At 35.4% G+C, this 23284-nt stretch overlaps 1 protein-coding gene across 1 annotated transcript in view; it reads right to left on the bottom strand.

Moving 5' to 3' along the window:
- WWOX (WW domain containing oxidoreductase) overlaps window positions 1-21266 on the bottom strand; it is a 1184703-nt gene extending 1163437 nt beyond the window's left edge. The window contains exons 1-4 of the mRNA XM_044663258.1: window positions 21006-21266; window positions 10572-10636; window positions 9334-9391; window positions 6089-6267 (exon numbers count right to left, since the gene is read on the bottom strand). Of these exons, the coding sequence (XP_044519193.1) occupies window positions 6089-6267; window positions 9334-9391; window positions 10572-10636; window positions 21006-21112 (409 nt within the window). The 5' untranslated portion in view covers window positions 21113-21266. The remainder of the gene's footprint in view (window positions 1-6088; window positions 6268-9333; window positions 9392-10571; window positions 10637-21005) is intronic.
- Window positions 21267-23284: the final 2018 nt, after the last annotated feature.

The raw sequence follows: 23284 nt of genomic DNA, 5'->3' as shown, positions 1-23284 counted from the left end.
GGTATACTTGGGTAGGGTGATTGGTGGGGACCTCTAGCTATATTAAGGAAAGAAAAACAAAAGTTAAGTTCTGAGGGAAAACATAGAATACTTATTAGGAAATAAGATTAAAAAAAATCAAAAGAATGCATCTATTGCTCCATAGGAAGAAAACTACTGTGGAAATTATGGAATTCAAGGAAGAAACTGGCTATACAGTCCCTAAGATTTATGAAAGCATGAGAAAGAATATGGTAGCATGCTATGTTTAAATTGAAATTCTATCATGGGATCTTAGTAACTTGAAAATTAAGCTTCAGAAATGGTCACCAATTCCCTAAATCTATGACTAACGATTTCAACACAACACATTTGGGGATACTTTACATAGAAATCTATAAGATCTGCTGAAAAACACAGAAAATCGCTATTTTCTCCCACTTTTCTTCACAAAGATTAGATATGAGGATGTCTTTTTTTATGACTTTATTTCCCAAAGCAAAAGGCATACTATTAAAAACACAGGGAACCAACAGTAATAAAAGGTTATTAAGCTATGTAAAGAAGACTGCATTTTGGTGGCATATACTAAGCTGACTTATCTGAATTAATATGAAAGAACAAGTTTGATTTTATTTTATAGATCCTCAGGGTCAAAATTAAAGTTGGACCTGCCTATTTAAACTCCCAGTCATTTTTCTGAACCCACAGTCTAAAATTTCAAAAAGTAAATGGAACTTTCATCATGACTGTATCATGAAAGTCATTTAGGAATAAAGCTTCTAATGACTACTAGCTTTTTCAGGTTTACTATTCACAGAATAGCATAATCCTAGAGTAGTAACTTAGCTTATAGGTCAACTAGTTTAAGCCCTTCCTTCCCTCTATGAATTACCTCTACCACCTTCCCCTCACAGTTACTGAGTACCTCATTACTTCATCAATACAGAAAAAATTCATCTTTAAAATGCAACAATGTCCATCCTTGTGAATTGCCTTATTAGTGACTAGGTGTCTCTTGTGTTTTTAAGGTAAAAAGGAACATATGTTATGGCATGTTTAAATTCTAACATCAAAAAAGGAGGTTTTATTATAGGTGTAGATTTGTTTGAAACTCTTAAAGAATTTTTGCACTTCACAAACCTCATAATACATTTTTAATTGCTTTTCCAATTTCAATCTGCTACAAATTTTAACTGGAAATACAATTAACAAGGATGAACATTGCTGTATTTTAAGATATTTAACATTAATACTAATGTAGAACATCATAACTTTGGGTAAAGTATATCTACCTGCAGACTAGGAGAAAGTTCACAATAAGTTTTTTGTACATATAATCAAATTTATTCATTAGAAATCTTTCTGAAATTTTACCATGACAAGAAAATCCAGTCACAGCAATCCATATTCCTAAACTTAACAATAAGATCCTAATGTCAGTTATTTTCATAATCCGAAAGTTTATTTCATTTTTTTCTGAGTCATCAGGTTCCTGACTCCAAACAATTCTAAGAAATACTACTTCCTGCTCAAGGTCATGAAATCATGTAACTGTAACACCAGTGGTTAAGGGTTCAGTTGGCTGGCAAATAGGAGTCACTGTTTAGTCCTAGGTATTTGACCAACATGACAAATCAATCATTCAATCAACAAACGTTTATCAAGCACCTTCAATGTCAGGATACAACTGTACAAAAAGTGAAAAAATCCCTACTCCCACAGAGTTTACAGAGAGGGAGGGAGGGCAGTAGCAGATGGAGAGATGAGGAAAGCCTTTTCATAGAAGAAGGAGCCTGAGCTGAGTCTTGAAGAAAGAGGGAGATTCTAAGAAGCTGAGATGAGAAGGTAATGCATTTTAGTCATGAGGAATAACCAGTCAAAGGCATGGAGAAGAGATACAATGCCCTATGTAATTACAACAAAGTTATCTGATAAGAGAGAAAAAAAAAAACAGAATCACCTGCTTTCCCCTGTTCCCCAGGCAAGTTAAAAACTTTACCAATCCACACAAGAAAACTAACACCTGGAATCCCTGTTCATCACCCCATCAAATGTCTGATAAGTTATAAAAGTAAAAAATCTCGCAGACTTATGCCTGACCCCTGACCCCAGATAAAGACACACACACACACACACACACACACACACACACACACACACACACACTGCCCCTGGACTCCCAAATTAGTTCTATTCTTTCAGTCTATAACAGGGTTGGTGAACCTTTTCCAAGTTCAAGTGCCCAGAAGGCAAATTTCAAGCTGTCAGTGAGCCCCCTGATTACTGGAGAGAGTAGAGGGAGGAAGTGCTTGCTTTAGAAGGCAGGACAGAGAGGTAGCTCATTCTCAAAACACATGATTATCAATGCAAGTTCTACTTTTTAGGAACTTGAAAACCTCAGTGTTTATAACCACCAAAAATACCCTGAGAAAAGAACATTCTTGAGATATAAAAATGAATAATTCATGACAAAAGTTTAATTTTGATTTTGGATGTAAAATTTTAAAGGTCCAAAGAAAATAAATCACAGGATTTAGAACTGAAGGATCCTTAAGAGATCATTAAGGCTAAACTTTTATTTTGCAGAGGAAGACACTGAGGCACATAAAGGAAAGTACTTAAAATTCTACAAGTATTAGTCAGCATGAGTGTGATTTTAAAAATGATATCTCCTCACTCCCAATAACAAAATTTCTTTCAAATACCATTATCAAGGTAGTGGTTATAACTAATAATAAAGAATAATAAGGAAGTGAATTTGGTGGGTAGAGGAAAAAAAAAGGATTCTACAATTTTTACAAAGAAAAATATTCTCATCCCAAAGAAAAACAGTGGACTTTTAAATTTAATCTTATTGCCCATTATCACCAATATTGTTTAACATGGTATTAAAAATGATAGTGATAGCAATAAGAGAAGAAAAAGAAATTGAAAGAATCTGAATAGGCAAAAAGGTAATAAAACTATCTGTTTGCTGATGACATGATGGTAATATATGGAAAATCCCAGAAAATGAAGTTAGTTGAAATGTAAGTAATTCTAGCAAAGTAGCAGGATATAAAATAAATCCACATAAATCATCTTTATGTTTATATATTACTGACAAAGTCCTGTAATAAGAGATTAAAAAAAGAGATACTCTGTTTAAAATAACCACAGATAGAATAAAATACCTGGGAGTATTCTTGCCCAAACAAACCCAAGAACTATATAACCACAATTATAAAACACTTTTTATACAAATAAAGTCAGATCTAAATAACTAGAGAAATAGTAATTGTTCATGAATGGGCAGCACCAATATAATTTAAATGACAATCCTACCGAAACTAATCTACTTATTCAAGGCCATCCCAATTAAATTATGAAAAAATAGTAACAAATTCATTTGGGAAAACATAAGATCAAGAATAGCAAAAGAATTAATGGCAAAAAAATTAGAGAGAAAGTCTATTTAAATTTTATTATAAGACATTAATTATCAAAACTATCTGGTACTGGCTAAGAAACAAAAAGATAGATGAGTGGAATGGAAGAGACATACTACAAACAGCAATAAAAGATTATAATAATCTTGTATTTGATAAAAATCATAAATCCAGATTCTTGAGCAAAGAAATCATTATTTGGTAAAAATTGCTGGGATATCTAGCAGCTAGTTTGGCAGAAACTAGGTATAGACCACTATCTTTTACCACTAACTCAAATAAGATCAAAATGGAGATATGCTATAGACATAAAAGGAGACATAAGTAAATTAGAAGAACAAGGAACATACTACCTATCAGATTTATGGATAGGAGAGGAATTATGAGTTAATAAGAGATGAAAATCATTGTGAAATATAAAATAGATAATTTTGAGTACATTAAATTGAAAGGTTTTTGTACAAATAAAACATGCTGCCGAGATTAGAAGGAGAGCAGAAAATTGGGAAAATAATTTCATAGACAGTTTCTCTGATAAAGGTCTCATATCTAAAACAGAGAGAGGATTAAGTCAAATTCATAAGAATAAGAGCCACTGTCCAATTGATAAATGGGCAAAAGCTATGAAAAGACAATTTTCAAGTAAAGAAATCAAAGCCATACATAGGTATATGAAAAAATGTTCTAAATCACCACTGATAAGAGAAATGTAAACCAAAACAACTCTGAGATACCACCTCACACCATTAGACTGGCTAAAAGGACAAAGTGACAAATACTGGGAGGTGATGTGGGAAAATGGGGACACTAATTACACCCAGAAAGTTACAAAAATGTGTATACTCTTAGACCTGGCAATACCATTGTTGGGTCTATTTCCCAAGGAGATCAGGGAAAGAGAAAAGGATATATTCCAGAATATTTATAACAGTTCTCTTTGTGGTGACAAAAAATTGGAAACTTAGGAGATGCCCACCAATTGTGGAATGGCTAAACAAATTGTAGCAAATGATTCTGATGGAATACTACTGTGCCATAAGAAACAATGAGCAAACTGATTTTTTAAAAACTTGTAAAGAACAACATGAGATAATGAACAGTGAAATGAGTAGATCCAGGAAAGCATTATATACAGCCACAGAATTACTGCCAGAACAAACTGTGAATGTTACCTCCAGTAAGGGAACAGAAAGGTAAAACATGAAAGAATTTATATATAAACTTGTTGTTCTCCCTGATGATATCTTCTGTGATGCAGGGATGGTGGGGAAAGACTAAGATACTTGTAGACTGAATTTATTATGAAGATGTGAAGAAAAGTAAGCTAAACATACAGAAGATGCACAATTTCATTTGTCTACTATCTTCTTTTTCTTTGTATATAGAAACACTTGTTTTGTTTGGTTTTGAAAATTTTGGAATAATAAAAAAATTAATCTTATTATTAAGACAGGAGTAAAACAATGAGGACTTACTAGTTACTCAAGGATTTTTCTGTTTTATTTGCTTAAACCCTTACCTTCTGTGGCAGAACAGTAAGGGCTAGAAAACTAAGTAACTTGCCCAGAGTCACACAGCTAGGAAATGTCTGAAGTCACATCTGAACCCAGGACCTCCCATCTCTAGGCCAGGTTCTTTATCTATTGAGCTTCCTAGCTGTCCCTCAAGAGATTTTTTATGTATAGCAAATGTAACTCGTAAGCTGAATATACTAATAATAGCTGTATGTTTTCAAGAAGGCTAACGGTCAAGACAGAAATTGAACCCAGAAAATGTCAAATGGAGAATATGGGATAGAATGAGAAAGGTGGCTGGGTGGGATAGAAAGGAGAATACCAGTGTAAAAGTTCATTAAGAATGGAAAGACCTAAAGATTCATCTAACATAGGGGATTTCCCACATATACAGAAAAAAAAAATTCTAAAACTAAAGAAAGGTGGATGTTGAGGAGAAGAAAGGAAATTCTTGCATGTGTTTATACACAGGCTTAAAATCGCCTAGGTCCCTCCCAAGTATATCAGAGTTTAGTCTAGATTAGAGTATCCACTGGAATCCTCTCCCACTCCCTCAGTAACACTACCAACTGGGGGAGGGAAAAGCACCAAATGCTTACATCATAAAATGTCCAAGTTATTCTGTTTCTCCAGAGGTAAGAGAAGCAATAAGTAAAAGGAAAGATATTGGGACTAAAGTGTATAAGGAATTAATGTAAGTCTGATTGTAATATCCTTGGTAATAAAGTGTTATCACATTATTTTTCCAACATTATATACACTATAATCAGGTTAATGGTACCAAATACTTTTGGTTTTCCTAAACTGCTCAAGGATCTATACAGTTACTTTGTATACTGCAGAGACCAAATGTATTGATGGTGAAAAACTGACATCTAGAATCTGTTACCTATTCCTTCCAAATGACAAACTGGCCAATATCTTTGCTAAATATTCAGTTTCAAGGTCAGGCTTTGTAAAGCCCTCCATGATGATGCACCAACTACTATGAGTTTTGGAAAGAAAGGCCATGATTGCAATGGCACATTAAGTCCAAGTATAATACATAAAAATATAATTTCCTAGAAGCAGAGAGTGAAGTGGCTATTCCAAATTTACTATGAATAGAACTTTTGAAAGTGGTTCTCATTACAGCATTCTCAATAAATTTAAATACTGGCCTACCTATTCCTGAGTTAGCTCCAGTAACTATAACCACTTTTCCAGTGAAATCACGACCCTGAAGTATTTCCATAGCAGTAGTATTGCCATCATATTTCTGTCTGGTTGTTGGCTTCTTTGGATTATCATCAACAGTAAATGCCAGTCGTGGATCCAAGTATGTGGTTCTTTTATTTATGTGACTGAAAAGAAAAAGGGAAAAAAATCATGCTAGCCTACAGCAATAAAAAGGCAACTTATATAAACAAAAAATATGCTTATTATTTCAGAAAACCTTTATTTTTTACATATCAAATTTTTATGATTAATTTCTTTCAGTATTAAAGTACAAAAGTCCTTGAGTTCCTCCTCTGGCCTCTAGAAAAATTACACTTACTTGAAAAAAATAGCTATCTAGTCCTTTAAGATCTCTTGGAAAATGTACTTTAATATACAATTACTTCAAAATCAGATTCTTTAGAACAGGAGTATAAAAAAATCAAATGGAAACAGAATCCACTAAAACGTAAGAAAGATTCCCCCAGGTTTATATTGACTCAGAAAAACCACATATTAACATTTTCTATGTTTTACTTTATTTTTGTAACTTTGTTAAAGATTTCCCAATTTCAGTTTAATCTGGGTCAGGCTGTAATCAGGAGAATTGAATGCACTTTAAAACAACAACAACAAAAAAAGACAGCATCAGAATTATTGTTTTTTGAAACTCTATGTTACTATATTATAAGTAAAGTTATGTGTGTGTGCAAAGGGCAAAGGCATCAGACAGCAGAGTAAGGAATTCTATTGGAGAGAGTCAGTTAGCTTATTCTGGAGATTTCATTGTCTCTCTTTACTGGATACCTTCCTTTGCTGGCTGTGGTATATCTGGACTTCTCCATCCTACCTGCTTCCCTGTTACCTGATTGAAACATCTACTAAGTTTCCTGAAGATCCTGTACAGCTGAACCATCTGTCTGTGAGAATCTGGTTGGGATCCTTGTGGATCCAAAACCTCTCCTTGGGCCCTATCTGGCCTAGCTGCTTAACTACTTCCATTACCACCAAAAGGGGGGTTGTTTTGGGTTAGTGTAGGATATTTATATTAGGGTCTGGGTCCCTAGATAGATAGGTGAGCTCAGTGCAGGGCTAATTCCAAGAAGATTCCTGGTGACAGGTCATTTAATTCTTGTGGGGTTCTAGATAGATACTTTTAGATTAAGGTTTCCAATTACCTTTTTACCTTTCCCTTGTTACAATTAAACGGCTTTTATATATCATCTCAGTAGGTCTGAATTTCATCTCAGTGTCTGGCTCTGCCCACCATGTCCTTGGGTGGCCTTCCCAGAACCCAGGCTACTCTTCTGAGACTGGCCTAAATAACATCCAATCCCATCCCCAAGACCCCAATATTATTTCAACTACAACTATGAAATCTACATTAACAAAATGGTTATGACTTTATAGTCTATATTCAATTCAGATATATTTGTTTGGCACCTATTATATGCTCAGTAATGTATCCGGTATCCAGTAGAAAAGTGGAAGACATAAAATTAACAGCAATTTTCTAAAATGTAGATGATTAAAAATTTCTGTGACTTATACTTGAAACTTTATGGAGAAATAATTCCCTGATCTGAGCCTTAAAGAAAAAAAAAGGTTTTAGTTCAATGAAACAGTCACTTACTAAGTGCCTGCTATGTGCAGAGCACTGACAGGGTGGAAGCCTTTGTCAGTCATGGAGGATAATGTATATAAATGCACAAAGATGGAGGAGAAAGGGTAAAATGGGAGACTGGTCCGTAGTCTAGTTTGACTAGATAATAGGTCAAGGGAAAGAGTAAATTGGACTAGAAAAATATAATGAAATAAGATTGTGGAAAGCTTTGAATATTAAGTTCCTATTTTATCATGTATTTGGTAGCAGTGTAAAGGAAGGACTGGAACCTAGCACAATCTCCCTCTAAGAGTAGTTGTAAAGAAAACATTTTTACATACCACTATGAGATGATATATAAATGAGAGGTTCCTATTCTAATTATAAAAAATTATTTTTCAAGTAGTCTTAACAAATTAAGTGCAGTATATGAGCAACAAAATGTTAATTTGAAAATGACCTAATAGCCTACAAAATTTAGTTTAATAATATGATACATGAAAATATGAATGACTAATTTAATAGAAATTTCAATATAATTTAAATGTCATAAGTGCATTTGTGAGATTTTTCTCAAGATGTGAACAATTTACAAATCTCTTAAAAGCCAAACTATAAATCTTTGTGAAACAGTAAAAGAGTTTAAGGATTAGATTTCATTATCAGTTCCTAAAGATCTTCACAACTAAATGAAGAGGCTTACCTTATTTAGCAATCTCAAACAAAAATTTAAAAACTCATTCCTTATACATTTAACTATTTGGAGAGAACCATTAATCAAGCATTTTCAGCAATTTCTAACATAGTTGTTTCACCATAAAAAAACTGATCTAAATTGCTTTTTGTTAAAAAATAATTTGTATATTAATATTTTCACTTTAGTTATCCCTGATGTTTCAGAACCCATTCTAGTAGCTCAGAATAGAAATGGATCCATAATATAGTCTTTAATATGTCGATTTCTAAAAAGGTGGAGATTATCTAAATAGAACAATTTATATATGACCCAACAACTAAGAAATGATGGAGCAAATTTGTATAACAATACAATCAACTATTATGCTGCAATTAAGAATATGCAATATGAGGAATATAAAGTAATATGGAAACTTCTATAATCAGCAGGAAATGAAGCAAGAACCAGTTCATGAACAGATAAAAGCCCAATAAAAACACAAATAGAAAGATTAGTAGACAAACAAATGTAATGAAAGACATAGGAAAAAATAACATAATTTGTTGGGATTTGAATGTAGAAGGTCTTTTTGAAAATTAATTTGTTGTATTCTTATGGAACTGTTCATTTTATTTAGTATTTGTTAAGTTCATAATGTTTTAAAATTAACTAGTTGTAAGGGCATTTAGTTGGTTGCATTATTTCAAGAACATAATAAATAGCTTGGAAAAATTTGTCACATATGGTTTAGATTCTATACTCATCCTACAATAGTAAAATCTAAGAAACCTCTCTCCTGCTCCTGCCAAAAATAAAGATTTATTTTTAAATTGCTTCATTTCCACACGAATTAAAAATAATAGATTTCAAAGTAAAATGCCTAATAACAGTCTTTAAAGCACTGAAATACATTCTAAATCTTTAAACACTTACTCAACAAAAAATACTTGTCCATTCTCATCGGTTTCTTGTTCCCATCCATAGGGCAGGTCTGAAACACACAAAAAAAGATTGTGAGTATGCTTATAGAAAGAAAAAATATACAATTACATGAATTTTTTTAAAAAGGTAAATGTCACTTTCCCTCCCAAATAGAGTAGCCAAATCCCAGCTGCTTCTGCAAAGTTTTCCCCAATCATTCATCTCTCACTAAGCAAAACTATTATATTTGTTCTCTGTCAAACAACGTAGCACTCTATTTCTTATTCTTCAATTATTTCATGTTTATAAATAAGTCACAATGCTAATTACAACTACAGGTTCCCATTTCTTTTGTTCCACAAACCTAAAATGTTTTACTTCCTCTCTAATCTCTACTTAACCTCTGAAGTCAAGCTCAACTCCAAATTCTTCCATTTTCTAACCATGACAATCTTCTTTTTGTGATAACAAATTTAGTCAGAAAGGAACCTGAAAGGTCATCTAGTCAATCTCATTTTAAAGAAAAGGAAACAAAGTGACTTGCTCAAGATCACACAGGTAGCAAGTAGAACAGCTGGGATCTGAAACCAGATGATCTTTCTGTCCTATAAACTCAGAGTGCTTATTATCCTAACTATTCAAAGGACAATTTTCATACCCTATCTTACAACATTTCTCATACTTTTCTCTTTTTATGTGTCATCTCTCTAATTAGTCTCCTTGAGAGAAGGGGATATATGATTTTATTATATTACCTCCAGGTCAAAGCACAGTGTTAGGCACATAAAAGACACATAACTATTGTTTATAGGATGAAAAAAGCTGAAAAATGAATAGCATTATAAATAATCATGTTACTAATATATTCTTGTTGAACAAATAAATTTTCAACAATAACTAAAACTTGTCTATAGTAGCTAGAGAATGATTCATTCCTTTCCCATAATCCTATAAACAGCCTTCATTAGAATAAGGTACTTAATAGAAGGAAGTGATTCTCATTTTGTCTATGTATCCTCAGCACCTATCACATTGCCTTGAATGTAGTCAAAATGCTTGACAAACTGAATTTGATAGTTGCAACCTTTAGACAATTTACTCCACCAATTTTTGTCCTCTTCTAAAATCTAATCATAGTTATAACAACTCCCTAGACAACATTCTACCTATGACAAGGTTATTGTGTAACTAATGCTTTATGTGTTAGTATATTTAGCTATACCAAAGAATAATCTAACAAATATACAAACCTCCTGCTACTCGTTTTCTTTTTCCAGTTTTAGGATGTTCCCATTGTGTCTTCTCTTCAGTATGGCTGTCAAAATACCCATAACATAATTAAAATAAGGATAAGCTCTCAGAAGCATTATAAACCATTCTAAAACTATTCTTCTAGAGGAAAAATTTTCTCCATGATCATAATACATTCCAAAAGTTATTGACAAGGCAAAAAGTAACCAGGAGAACTTCAGTTTTGATCCCAGGTTTTACTAAATATTCAAAGGCTAAGATGAAGAATCATGTAATCCCGTCTTTAAAATATGGCCAAAGAGGCAATTGCCATACAATTTTTTAAATAACTGCAAATATTATTTTATTCTCTATCAGTAGTGAGCTGCCTCCATACTTCCATACCAATTCCATTATGAAACTAGAAACAGTAAACAAAAATGTCACATAACTATGAGCAGATGATGAAAAGATAAACTCTGGACTCAAGGGAAGACAGACTGAAACAGAATGGGAATCAATAGACTAGATTGGGGGAAGGATAGTATTGATGAACTATTTGGAAGAAATAAAAAGAATAAGAAGAAAAGGATCAGAAACTAGAGAGGCATCATTTCAAACTCATATACTGGGAAGAACAATAGATTTGAGATCAGAGAAGCTAGATTCAGATCTTAACTTTTCAACTTACTATTTGTGTTACTTCAGACAATCAACCAACAAATATTTGATATTTGAATTAGTAAACACCTACTCTGTGCCAGGTAGTGGGGATACAAGCATAAAGAATTAAATAACCACTATTTGCAATATGCTCACGCTCTAAAGAATGAGATAGTACACATAACAATATATAAAGCATAAATATAAAGCTAATAAATACAATTACAAAGAAGTTAAATACAATATAGTTTGGGGATTACTAAATACTAGTAGGGGAATCATAAATATGATGGTGCTTGAACTATATCACAGAGAAAAAGAGGGACTTTCTGAGGTAGAGGTAAGAAAATAGTTCACTACAGACATATAGAATGTCTGTATAAATGCATGGAAATGGAATATGGAGTGCCCCACATAAAGAACAGAGAGAAGGCAGTTTGTTTGAGTCACTCATTGTGGATGAACTGGCTGTAATGTCCAATAAGACTAAAAAGTTAGAATGGGGCCAAATTGTGTTGGGCTTTAAATGCTAAATAGAGGAATTTTCATTCATCTTAGAAACCAAAAGAAGACACTAGACTGAGCAGGAGAATTGCATGGACAGATCTTAATTTAAGAAAAAAATTCATTTGTACCAGAATATAGGATGGACTGGGCAAAGACTTGAAGCAAAGAAAACAAATTAGGAGATTACTACGATAATTTAGATGAGGAGTTTCAAACTGTAATGGTAGTGTAGGAAGAAGGAGTTAGATGGAAGAGATGTTTTAAAAGTAGAAAAAGAAAGATTTGGGAAGTGATTATATATGCGGGGTGAGGGAGAGTAGGTAGTCCATGTTAATGCTGAGATGACAAACCTGAGATGCTGGAAGCATGGTGGTGCTTACACCAGAAATGGAAAAGTTTGGAAGAAGAGAAGTTTTAGAAGGAATATATGGCATTCAGTTTTAAACAACATCAAATTAGAAATAACTCCAGTACATCACTTAGAATTGTCCAATAGGAAGTTGGTGATAAGAAACTAAAGCTAAGGAAAGAGACTGGAATTGGATATAGAGACCTGAAAGGCATCTAAATAGAGATGCTATTTAAAACAAAAGAATATGATAAGGTCATGAAGAAGGCCTAGGACAGAATCTTGAAGAACATTATTTAAGTGAGAGTGATATAGATTATAAGTCAGCAAAAGATATTAATAACCACCATTCAAACAAGAGGCAAACTAGAAGAGAATAGTCTCACAAAAACCTAAAGAGGAGAGAGTATCTGGAAGAAGGTGGTCAACAAATGCAACAGATAGGTTGAAAAGGATGAGAACTGAGAAAAAAAATCAGATTTGGCAATTAAGAGATTAGTGAAGTCAATAACCCAGTGTTCAATAAACTCAAAAACATAAATTATTTAGGAAAGAATTCCCTGTTTGATAAGAACTACTAAGAAAACTGGATGTAGTAGAAATTAAGCTTAGTACAACATTTTACACTATATTCCACAATAAATTCAAAATGAAATATACTACCTTAATATTAAAGATCTGCCTTAATATTAAAAGTCTTAAAAGAAAAGTATATCATATAAACCTTCCAGAGCAATAGTGGAGATGAATTCTCATCTAAACAAGAATTAGAGATGATAAAAAAAATTTAAAGGAGACAATTTTGATTGCATGAAATTGCAAAGCTTTTGCACCAATGAAATTAATACATTTGTGATAAGAAAAGCAGCTTATCACTTCTAAGCCTTTTGGCTAGGATCAAGTATAGAAAAGCAGCCTATTGGGAAAAAAAGATAAAAATTCTCTGATAATAATTTGATATATATATATATATATGCTTTTGGTCTTCATTGGCTATTTATCTGTTTTTTTTTTAAACCTTCATCTGTCTTAGAGTTGATTTTAAATATCAGTTCCAAAAAAAAAATATATATATATATATCACTGGACTAGCTAGATAGCTCCTCAATAGATAGAGCTACACCTGGAGATGGGAAGTCCTGGGTTCAAATCTTACCTCAGACACTTCCTAAACTATGCCAATTTTCTGTCTTGGAACTGATACTTAAAATCAACTCTTAAGACAGATGAAGGATTTTAAAAAAAACAGATAAATAGCCAATGAAGACCAAAAGAATTCTCTAACAGACAAATGATTAAAGAATATAAACAAAGTTGTCAAAAGAATTTCAAGTTATTAACTACCATTTGAAAGAAGGCTCCAAATCACTAATAAGAAAAATATATGTCAAAACAACCCTTATATTTTTGCTTCCTACCTGGCAAATCAATCAAAATGACAAAGGATAGGAATAGTCAATTTTGGAGGGATTACGGAAAAATATAAGCCATTGCAAAGAATAAGACTGGCACCAACAAAGATTTATGAGACACTTCTCCCCATTTCTTTGCATAGGAGAAGGGGGTGGAAGGTGGGGAAAGGGAGTCTCCACAGATGTGGAACATTGCATATATTGTCTATTTGGGTTGTTTTTTTCCTCTCTCTTTTTTAAAAGAATTCTGTTATAAGGGATAGTTCTCTGGAAGGAGAAAGGCAGAGGAAAATAGGGAAATTTAGACAATTCAAAAACAAAAATATAGGTGCAGCTTGGTGGCTCGGTGGATTGAGAGCCAGGCCTAGAGATAGGAGGTCCTAGGTTCAAATCTGGCCTCAGATACTTCCTAGCTATGTGACCCTGGGCAAGTCACTTAACCCCCATTGCCTAACTCTTACCACTCTTGTCTTGGAACCAAAATACAGTATTGATTCTAAGATGGAAGGTAAGAGTTAGAGAGAGAGAGAGAGAGAGAGAGAGAGAGAGAGAGAGAGAGAGAGAACGAGAACAACAAAATAAATTCTTTTAAAAAGAACTTATTGGTAGCTTTGCAGAGAACAGTTATAGTATAGGACTGAGGTCAGAAATCAGGTTGTTAAGAGCTGAGGAGTTAGTGAGAAGAGAAGAGGAAGCAGCAAGTCTAGACAACTTTTTCAAGGACTATAAGGAAGGAACAAGACATTTAACCTCTCTCTATGCCTCACTTTCCTCATCTGTAAAATAAAAAATTTGTTTTAGGTAATCTCCAAGATCACTGATTCTTTGATGTTGATAAGTTTCTTTGAATCTTGTGTCTATCAAATTTCTCTAATCTACACTACCTGAACAGAAAGCTACCACAAGCTGAACTGACTGATAAGTAATAATATTAAAAACTGAGAGGGGGCAGCTGGGTAGCTCAGTGGATTGAGAGTCAGGCCTAGAGACCGGAGGTCCTACATTCAAATCTGGCCTCAGACACTTCCCAGCTGTGTGACCCTGGACAAGTCACTTGACCCCCATTGCCCACCCTTACCACTCTTCCACCAAGGAGCCAATACACAGAAGTTATGGGTTTAAAAAAAAAAACAACAAAAAAAAAACTATGAGCAAACACCATACTCCTGAGGATATTAAGAGTGAAGGTGCATACTTAGAACCTTATACTTCATAAACATCAAACAACATCACACAAAAAATGAAGCTGATTATATTTTAGTGGAAAGAAAACAACTTGATAATAATTTAGGGATTATATAAGAACCAACTTTTTTATACAGTCAGACCACTGAGCAAAAAAGTCAAAGTCAATGTCAAATTAAAAGAGATAATTAATACAAGATAACTGAGTATATTTGTGACAGCTTTAACCTGACCTATTCTAAGAAGTCAAAGATGTTCCCCCTCCCCAAAATGGGTAGAGAATGCTACAAAGCCAATGAATTTTGACACTGTTTCTTGCAAAATTTTTAACAGATATAGAATAATCACAACAAAAAGGAGTCTAGAAGGGCTAAGAAACCATCCTACCCAGCAGTTTGTCTCCTTGGCAAGAAGAAAGAGAAGGAAGTCAAGGACAGAATGGTTTTCAAATACAACCTCATTTGTAAATCACTACAAAGGAAGATGGTGAAAGATTAAAAACAATGTCAATCATAAAGTAGCAAAAATCAATGGAAAAAAAGGGCAAGTCTACAAAAAGCTTGGAATGAAAACCAAGCAAACTATATCATCCCAAGAATATACAAAGATAAAAGACTGTCAAAAAGACAATCAACACAGAAAATAAACTAGGTTTGTCAGCATTTCTGTAATAAACCATTTTCATAACCATTAAGAGTAGAACACCCCAATACTGAGTCCTAACAACAGTTCCCAATGTGCTACAAAAGGCACTTATGGAAATAAGTTTGGGAAGAAAGACTAGACCCAAAACAAGTACATAGCAAGGAAATTTATATTAAAAATGGTATAATCTTTAAAACACTGAAGAATTATTTTACAAGGTATGTATATAGATAGATACATCACACACACACACACACACACACACACACACACACAGAAACAAAAACAGAAACACACACAGAAGGCCTGCCACTACAAGGTAAAGGTTATTAAACTGAGAAGTAAGGGAGAGGCTCAATGAAAAATGTCTTATTCTCTTTATTTCCTAGAAAATACAAGCAAAAGTATTTTCAATTTTCTGCCTCTGGGTGGTTATTTTATTTCAAAATACAAAAATATTCAGCTGTCTACTTTCAAGGAGAAATAATTTATCTGATATGAATACGAGCAAAAATTACTCAGTATATGATTTCATTTACTCTCAACCCAGTTATTTCATTTGTTTTCTCTTCTAGTAAGCAAATTTCTCCATCTGTGCACATGTCAAAATTAAATTGCTAATTGCATATGACCCTCTATAAAATCAAACTATTAAAACCATAGCTAAGTAGATACAGTTTTCTTCCACTGTAAAATGGAAATTGTAACATAACCAATAAATGGGAAGGAGCAACAACATAGATACTCCAAAAATAACAGATAATTAAAATATAATTTTTTTAGTTAGCTTTGGCCACCTTATATTTATTCTGGGAACTGATTTACTGACGTGTGGTTTTACTAGGCCATTACCAAATTAATTTTCACACAACTGAAAACCTGAAGGGTAGGGAAAAGTAGGTCTGGGATACAAAATATATCCTGAATGATTTATAAAATGTTTTTTAATCTATAAATAGAAAAATATTAATTTTATTTACAGAAATTAAAATTATGTATTTATAAAAATTCATAGTCTAAAAAATAATCAAAATTTTAGCATCATTTTTGACAACACAATTGGCATATATTTTATCATTTGAATCCCACAATATCCATATCAGGTGGTTAGTACAAGTGATATTAATCCCATTTTACAGATGAGCAAAAAGTGTTCAAATAAATTAAATGACTTATGCAAAGTTACACATCTACTAAGCATCCAAGCTAAACTTCTAACTCAGGTCATAGGACCATATGTCTAGATCTAGAAGGGTCCTCAGCAGCCGTCCTGAACTCCTTAATTTATACATAGAGAAAGTAAAGTCCTGAGCAACAAGGTTACTTACTTGAAGTAACATTGGCAGGTTTAGAAATTTGAACCTTTGATCCAAAGTCAATGCACTTTCCACCCTCCTGCCAGAAGGCACTATTTGTCATTTAACATGACAACTTTTTTTCCTCTTCTATAAAATGTGGATAATATTTTGCTCTACCTAGTTTGCAGGATTGTTCAAAACATTATGAAATCAAAAATGGAAATAATGTTAAAGATCATGGGGAGGAAACTAAGTTTCAGAAGAAACAACTGGTCTAGGACAGTGATGGGCAAACTACAGCCCACGAGCCACATGCAGCCCCCTAAAATGTCCTATCCAGCTTCAAGACATTATTACTAATCTGAAGAATACAATTAATAATATACAATACAATGAAACTTCGAAAGAGTTGCCTTAGAAACAGACTGACAGATGAGCATTTCCTTTCCTTTGGCCCCCTCTTTAAAAAGTTTGTCCATCACTGATCTAGGATTATAGTTATTAAGTAACAGGAACTGACATTGTTATAAGTCATACGGATTCTTAAACTGAGATCTGTGAAGTTGGTCTTTAAAATATTTTGATAATAAGTGTTTTAATAAAATTCATTTGATTTGTGTTCTACCTATTTTCTTTTATGCATTTAAAAACATTATTCTGATGAATCCATAGGCTTCTTCAAATTGGAAAAGGGGTCCTTCATACAGAAAAGGTTAAAAAGTCCATGTTGTAGGAGCAGCTGGGTAGCTCAGTGGATTGAGAGCCAGGCCTAGAGACAGGAGGTCCTAGGTTCAAATCTGGCCTCAGACACTTCCCATCTGTGTGACCCTGGGCAAGTCACTTAACCCCCATTGCCTAGCCCTTACCACTCTTCTGCCTTGGAGCCAATACACAGTATTGACTCCAAGATGGAAGGTAAGGGTTTAAATTTTTTTTTAAAAAGTCCATGTTGCAGAAGACACATTTTCTAAATAATAAAGTATTNAATCTGACCTCAGACACTTCCCATCTGTGTGACCCTGGGCAAGTCACTTAACCCCCATTGCCTAGCCCTTACCACTCTTCTGCCTTGGAGCCAATACACAGTATTGACTCCAAGATGGAAGGTAAGGGTTTAAATTTTTTTTTAAAAAGTCCATGTTGCAGAAGACACATTTTCTAAATAATAAAGTATTATATGTGTCTTTTACCTATGTGTTTAATATATGTATTACATATTATTTATTACATATATTATTTATAATTGCAACTCCAAATTCAGTGTCAAAATACACTCTAAGAGTTGCTAACTCTATCTCTGAGATGCTCTATGTGATAAATGAAAATGATAAATCTTCTACATTAAGCCCTTTGAAAGAAAGCTTTCAAAAACACAAAATGTTTTGAGTTTTTACTGAATGATACTTCATTATAATTTATACCTGGTTTAGAGATATTTAAAATCAATAGCGATTTGTTTACCTTTTCTCTACCTAGGATAGGTAGAGAAGTTTCTCTTCAAATATTAAAATGTTTGGGGAAAAGATGTATTTATATACACAGGTTCTAATGATCTATTTTCTGTCAAAATTGTTTCACATTAAATGTTTATTTAAATTATTTAAATTTTACTTTTGTTCTTTTGACACCAAAAGCTGTGTTCTAGAAACAGAACAAGTTATTCCATTTGACAAGATGAATGTAGCCACTATGTGGCTATAAAGGGTTATCTAGGTTTCTCAGTTTTTAAAGCTCTTTGAAAGCTACTGTTCTCTCGAATTTATTCAATAAAAGTTTAGGGAGTTACTGATTTGAGTTTTTTTAAACAGTGCCAATTTATTATTTAGATTTGCACTAAGAATTAGATACCATTGACAGGAAATATCCCTCTGAATGAACTATTTAATAATGATAGTATTAGTGTAAGAACTCCTCCTAACCACTACCTGAAAGCATACTCTGAAACAAGGAAAGATGGGGACATGTCCCCCAGACTTCTAGTCAATACATCCAAAAGCAAGTGGCACCAAATGTTTGCTCACTGATTCCAGAGAAACCATCCTTAGCTAACACTCAAAGAGAAGAAATTCTTTCTAAATATGAAACAGTCTACAACAGTGCCTGCCAAATGAAGAAACTAATGTTGGAGGAATAGTTTCTTCATTTGGCAGGCTCTTCACATTGTTAAGAAGGTTCCCTTCCTTCTACACCAAACTGGGGGTGGAGGAAAACATGGTTTAGATTCAAGAAGTAGGTGGACTAGTACTTGTGGGATGTTGTGTGTGTATAAAAGCATGTAAGTGGGAGGAGAGTGGCAAGAGGATTGGGCTCAAAGTCAAAAAGCCTGGATTCCAGCCCCAGCTCTACCATTTTCTAGCCATGTGACCTTGGGTAAATCACTCCCTATCTCTGTGCAAAAGGGAATAAATTAGATCCTTCTCTCCTAAATCTGAAATTTTATGATTCTATGGTGTTATGTGATATAGTATGACAGTGTGTGTTACAATTTGGCTAAACTATAAATTCCTTTAAGACAGTTTCTAAATTATCTTTGTATCTATTTCAATATGGAAGGCTCAGTGGAGAAAACACTGGGGCTGGAGTCAGGAAAATCTGAGTCCACATTTGATCTTAGACACTTACTAGCTAGGTGACTAAGAAGCAGTAGGTGGTTCAGTAGAGAGAGTGCTGGGTCTAGAATTGGGAAGTCCTGAGTCCAAATCCAGCCTCAGACATTCACTGGCAGTGACCCTAGGCAAGTCATTAATCTGTGTGCCTTAATCCACTGGAGAAGAAAAAGGCAAACTGCCTCCTGCACCTTTGCCAAGAAAACCTCAGACAGTAGGGTCCATGGGGTTGGGAAAAGTTGGACGTGAAGGAACAACAAATGCTACTCTGATTATGCTCAAAGGAATAGACAGAATGTGACCCTATGATTATTACTATGTAAGTGTGACAGCAGAAGTATGAGGTGTTGTCACAAAGACAGTAGCACTGTATATCATGTCTATGGCCATCAGTGTGCATTGTCTGTATTTCTTTGAGAGTGTTTGTATGTATGAATCATTCTATATCCACATGAATGGTGTCAGGAAGAATCTGGGGGGAGTGAATTTATTAAGGGAAGATGGTACTTGTGTGAGTGTTCATTAGTAGGGGGGAGTGAATGTATGTGTGTATATATATATTGAATATATATAGGATATACATTGAAATATTGTATCTACTTCTCTATATATGTATGTATTTCTCTTTGAATGAGAAAGAGAAGGAAGGATAGGGACAAAGTGAAAGGAAGAAAGGAATGTGTGTATATTTGAAGCAAAATGGTGGTAATCAAGACAATGCTAAAGGAAAGTGAAGAAGTGAGCTAAAATCTCGATTCTGACAAGTAATGACTGGTTATCACTGACAAGTCACTTTAAATTCTTCTTATAATGCCCCCATAGAGTTCTCCTGAGGCTCAAATCAGACAATATATCAAAGTGGTATGGAAAGTTAGTTAATTTAGGGTGAAAGAATAGGAGTCTCCATACTCATCACTGTAAGAAATGTATATTATGTAATGTGTGTAAGATGGTGTATTTATGGGGGCAGCTAGGTGGCTCAGTGGGTAGAGAGCCAAGCCTCGGGATAAGAAGGTCCTGTTTTCAAATCTGGATTCTGATACTTTCTAGCTGTGTGACTCTGGGTAAGTCACTTAACCTCAACTGCCTGGCCTTTACCAGTCTTCTGCTTTGGAACTAATACTTAGTAATGATTCTAAAACCAAAGGTAGGGTTTGGGGTTTTTTAAAACTGTGTATTTAGGAGACCCAGAAGGAAGTGTGTGTGAGTGTGCAAGGTGGATAGGGTGTTCTAGGACAGGGGAATGTCTCCATGAGAGAGCAGGAATGTAAGCTGTACTACTACCTAATCACATCCTTGGAGGTCCCTTTCCTGGTGTGTATTAAGTATGTGAGTGTGCAGCTGCAGAGACATGCGCACAAGGTGAAAGGGTATGGGTAAAGGGATGTCTAAGCCCACTGGTGGACACAGGTGTGTGTGTGTGCCCCGGACATGTGCACAAGCGTGCATGGGGGACCGCCCCGGGAAATGTGTGTAAGGGTAATCTCAGTTCCGCAAGCACGTGCACACAGGCGTGCAAGGGGTATTCGGCGCGGGGGTATGTAGCTATGGACAGGGGGGTGGTATGAGTGATCTCGAAGCGCCGTGCCCGAGTGTCTGCGTGCAAGCATGAGTGCACCGGTACAGGTACAGGTACAGGAACCGGCACCGGCGTCCGGGTGAAGGGGAGGGCCCGGGGCGGGGGGTAAGGATAGGTCTGCTGGGGCAGGCAGACGGCGCGGCGCGAGGGCTGCGGCCTCGAGGGCTGATATCGGGCAGGGGCGACGGCCCGGCCCCGCCAGCCCCTTACTTGGCGAAGTACACCCAGCCGTCCTTGGTGGTCCTCTCTTCCCAGCCCGGCGGCAGCTCGTCTTCACTGTCCGTGTCGTCCAGGCCCGCGTAGCGTAACGCAGCCATGACGGGAATGGAGAATCGCTGCCTCGCCGGGCGAACTGGTCCCCGCCTGGGTACTTGGAGCACAAGCTCAGGCAAAGCCCCCGCTCGCCGCCTACTTGACTCCGCTCGGCTCGGCTCGGCTCGGCTCCTCTCGGCTCAGATCGGCTCACCCGCGCGCGACCCACCGCTCCTCTCACTGTCCCGCGTGCGCGTGCTCAGATGTTCCGGCTTCCCTTGGAGTCTGTCCCTTCTCCTCGAGACAATTGGGCATGCGCTATGCCTCCCTTGCAGACCGACCTCTCTGGGCGAAGATGAGTTCTAGTTGGTAGTTACTGAGGAAGAGGCCGGGAAATTGAAAAGCGGCGAAAGAAGAACAGTATCCACAAAGAATGACAGAAGTAGATTTTATTTGCCACACACGCCCCTTTTCTGACCAATTAAAAGTCCTCTGAGCCTAGAACTAGAAGCTAGATAGCTAGCAGGAAATTTGGAACGCAGTAGTTAACCACGGCGGTGTAATCTTGCTCCCTTAACGGAAGCTTTTTTCAATAGCCTGTTCTACGCGCCCAGGACCTGCTGGGAAATGTAGTTCTAGGCAGGAAAACTGCGGGTGAGTAATACCTGGCCTGGAGCAGGTTGGATTTAGACCAGAAGAGCCAAACGTGCCCTCCAACCCAGTTCTGGGACATAGAACTAAAGAACAAAGGAAGGAGCACAAGATACCAATACAAGAAACCATTTTGGGGGGTAGGGGTAGGGGTGAATTGCCCAGTGTGGGAAGAAGGTAGGATGTTTTGAAATACACCCCCAAAGGAAACCAACATCACAGAGGAAGGAATTGAGGAGAGATAAAGAAAATAAATTGGGGGGTGGGAATGAAAGTCCCAAAGATCTCAGGAAGAGGAAAACTCAAAGATTTCGAATATGAGCAAGTAAACCAATGGGGGAAACAATAACAGACAGAAATATGGCCACAAAATTTGGAAACAATTTTAGGTATCTATGAATAAGTATTGAAACATTCTCAGAAAGAATATCAGAAGTTAAGATTAATTGATTCTCAAACAACCCAGGCAAAAATTCAAAAAAGGTAAATAAATTTATCAGCCAAGTGCAACCTCACACCTATCAGACTGGCCAGTATGGCAATAAAGGAAAGTGGAGGGCATGTGGCAAAAATGGGATACTAATGTATTGTTGTTGGAGTTGTGAACTGATCCAACAATTCTGGAGGGCAATTTGGAACTATGCCCAAAGAGCAATAAAATTACGTTTGAGCTTGTAATACCACTACTTGGTCTGTATTCCAAGGAGCAAATAAGGAGCTAAAGACTGACTTGTACAAGAATATTTATAGCAGCTCTTTTTATAGTGGCAAAGAAATGGAAATTATGGGGATGTCCCTCAATTGGGAAATGGCTGAACAAATCGTGGTCCACGTTGGTAATGGAATACTATTGTGCTATAAGAAGTGATAAGCAATATGATTTCAGAAAAAGCTAGAAAGATCTGCAGGAACTGATGTAGAAAGAAATAAGCAGAACTGGGAGAACATTGTACACAATAACAGCAATATTGTATGACAATTATAATTGAAAACTTGGCTACTCTCAGCAATGCAATGATCTAGGACAATCCTGAAAGACTTATGATGGGGAATGCTATCTACCTCCAGAGAAAAAACACATGGATACAGATCAAAGCATACCATCATCTACATCAGTGCATTTACAATTTTATTTAGGGGGTTTGCTTTTATGAGTATGCTCTTACAAACAATACTCAACATGAAAGTGTGTTTGCATGATAATAAAAATAAAATTTAAAAAGAACATAAATTTAGGTTCATTCCATATGGATGCCAGCAGGATAACTACTCCTTCAGGACATTATAGAGGGGAATTTTTGTACAGATATAGATAACAAAGCTACTTTCTAACTAAGATTTCATGTTTCTATAATAAGAGTTACATATTTGTCTTCTTGGAGATGGAAGGAGGAAAGGTACCTTTTGAAATTAACTCCTGTAACTGAAAACCTTAAAAAGAACTTTTATCTGTAAATAAAATAGAACACACTGACTGTGGGGAAAGTATGATTCTATTGAGATGCATTTATTGGACTGAGCACCAGATGGCTCTGTATGCCCATAATTGTATGATCGCATATTTGTAGGTTACTCCTTTGAATTTG

Source organism: Gracilinanus agilis, chromosome 2, assembly GCF_016433145.1.
Source record: "Gracilinanus agilis isolate LMUSP501 chromosome 2, AgileGrace, whole genome shotgun sequence".
Lineage (NCBI taxonomy): Eukaryota > Metazoa > Chordata > Mammalia > Didelphimorphia > Didelphidae > Gracilinanus > Gracilinanus agilis.
This window is presented reverse-complemented; position numbering and strand designations above follow the sequence as displayed.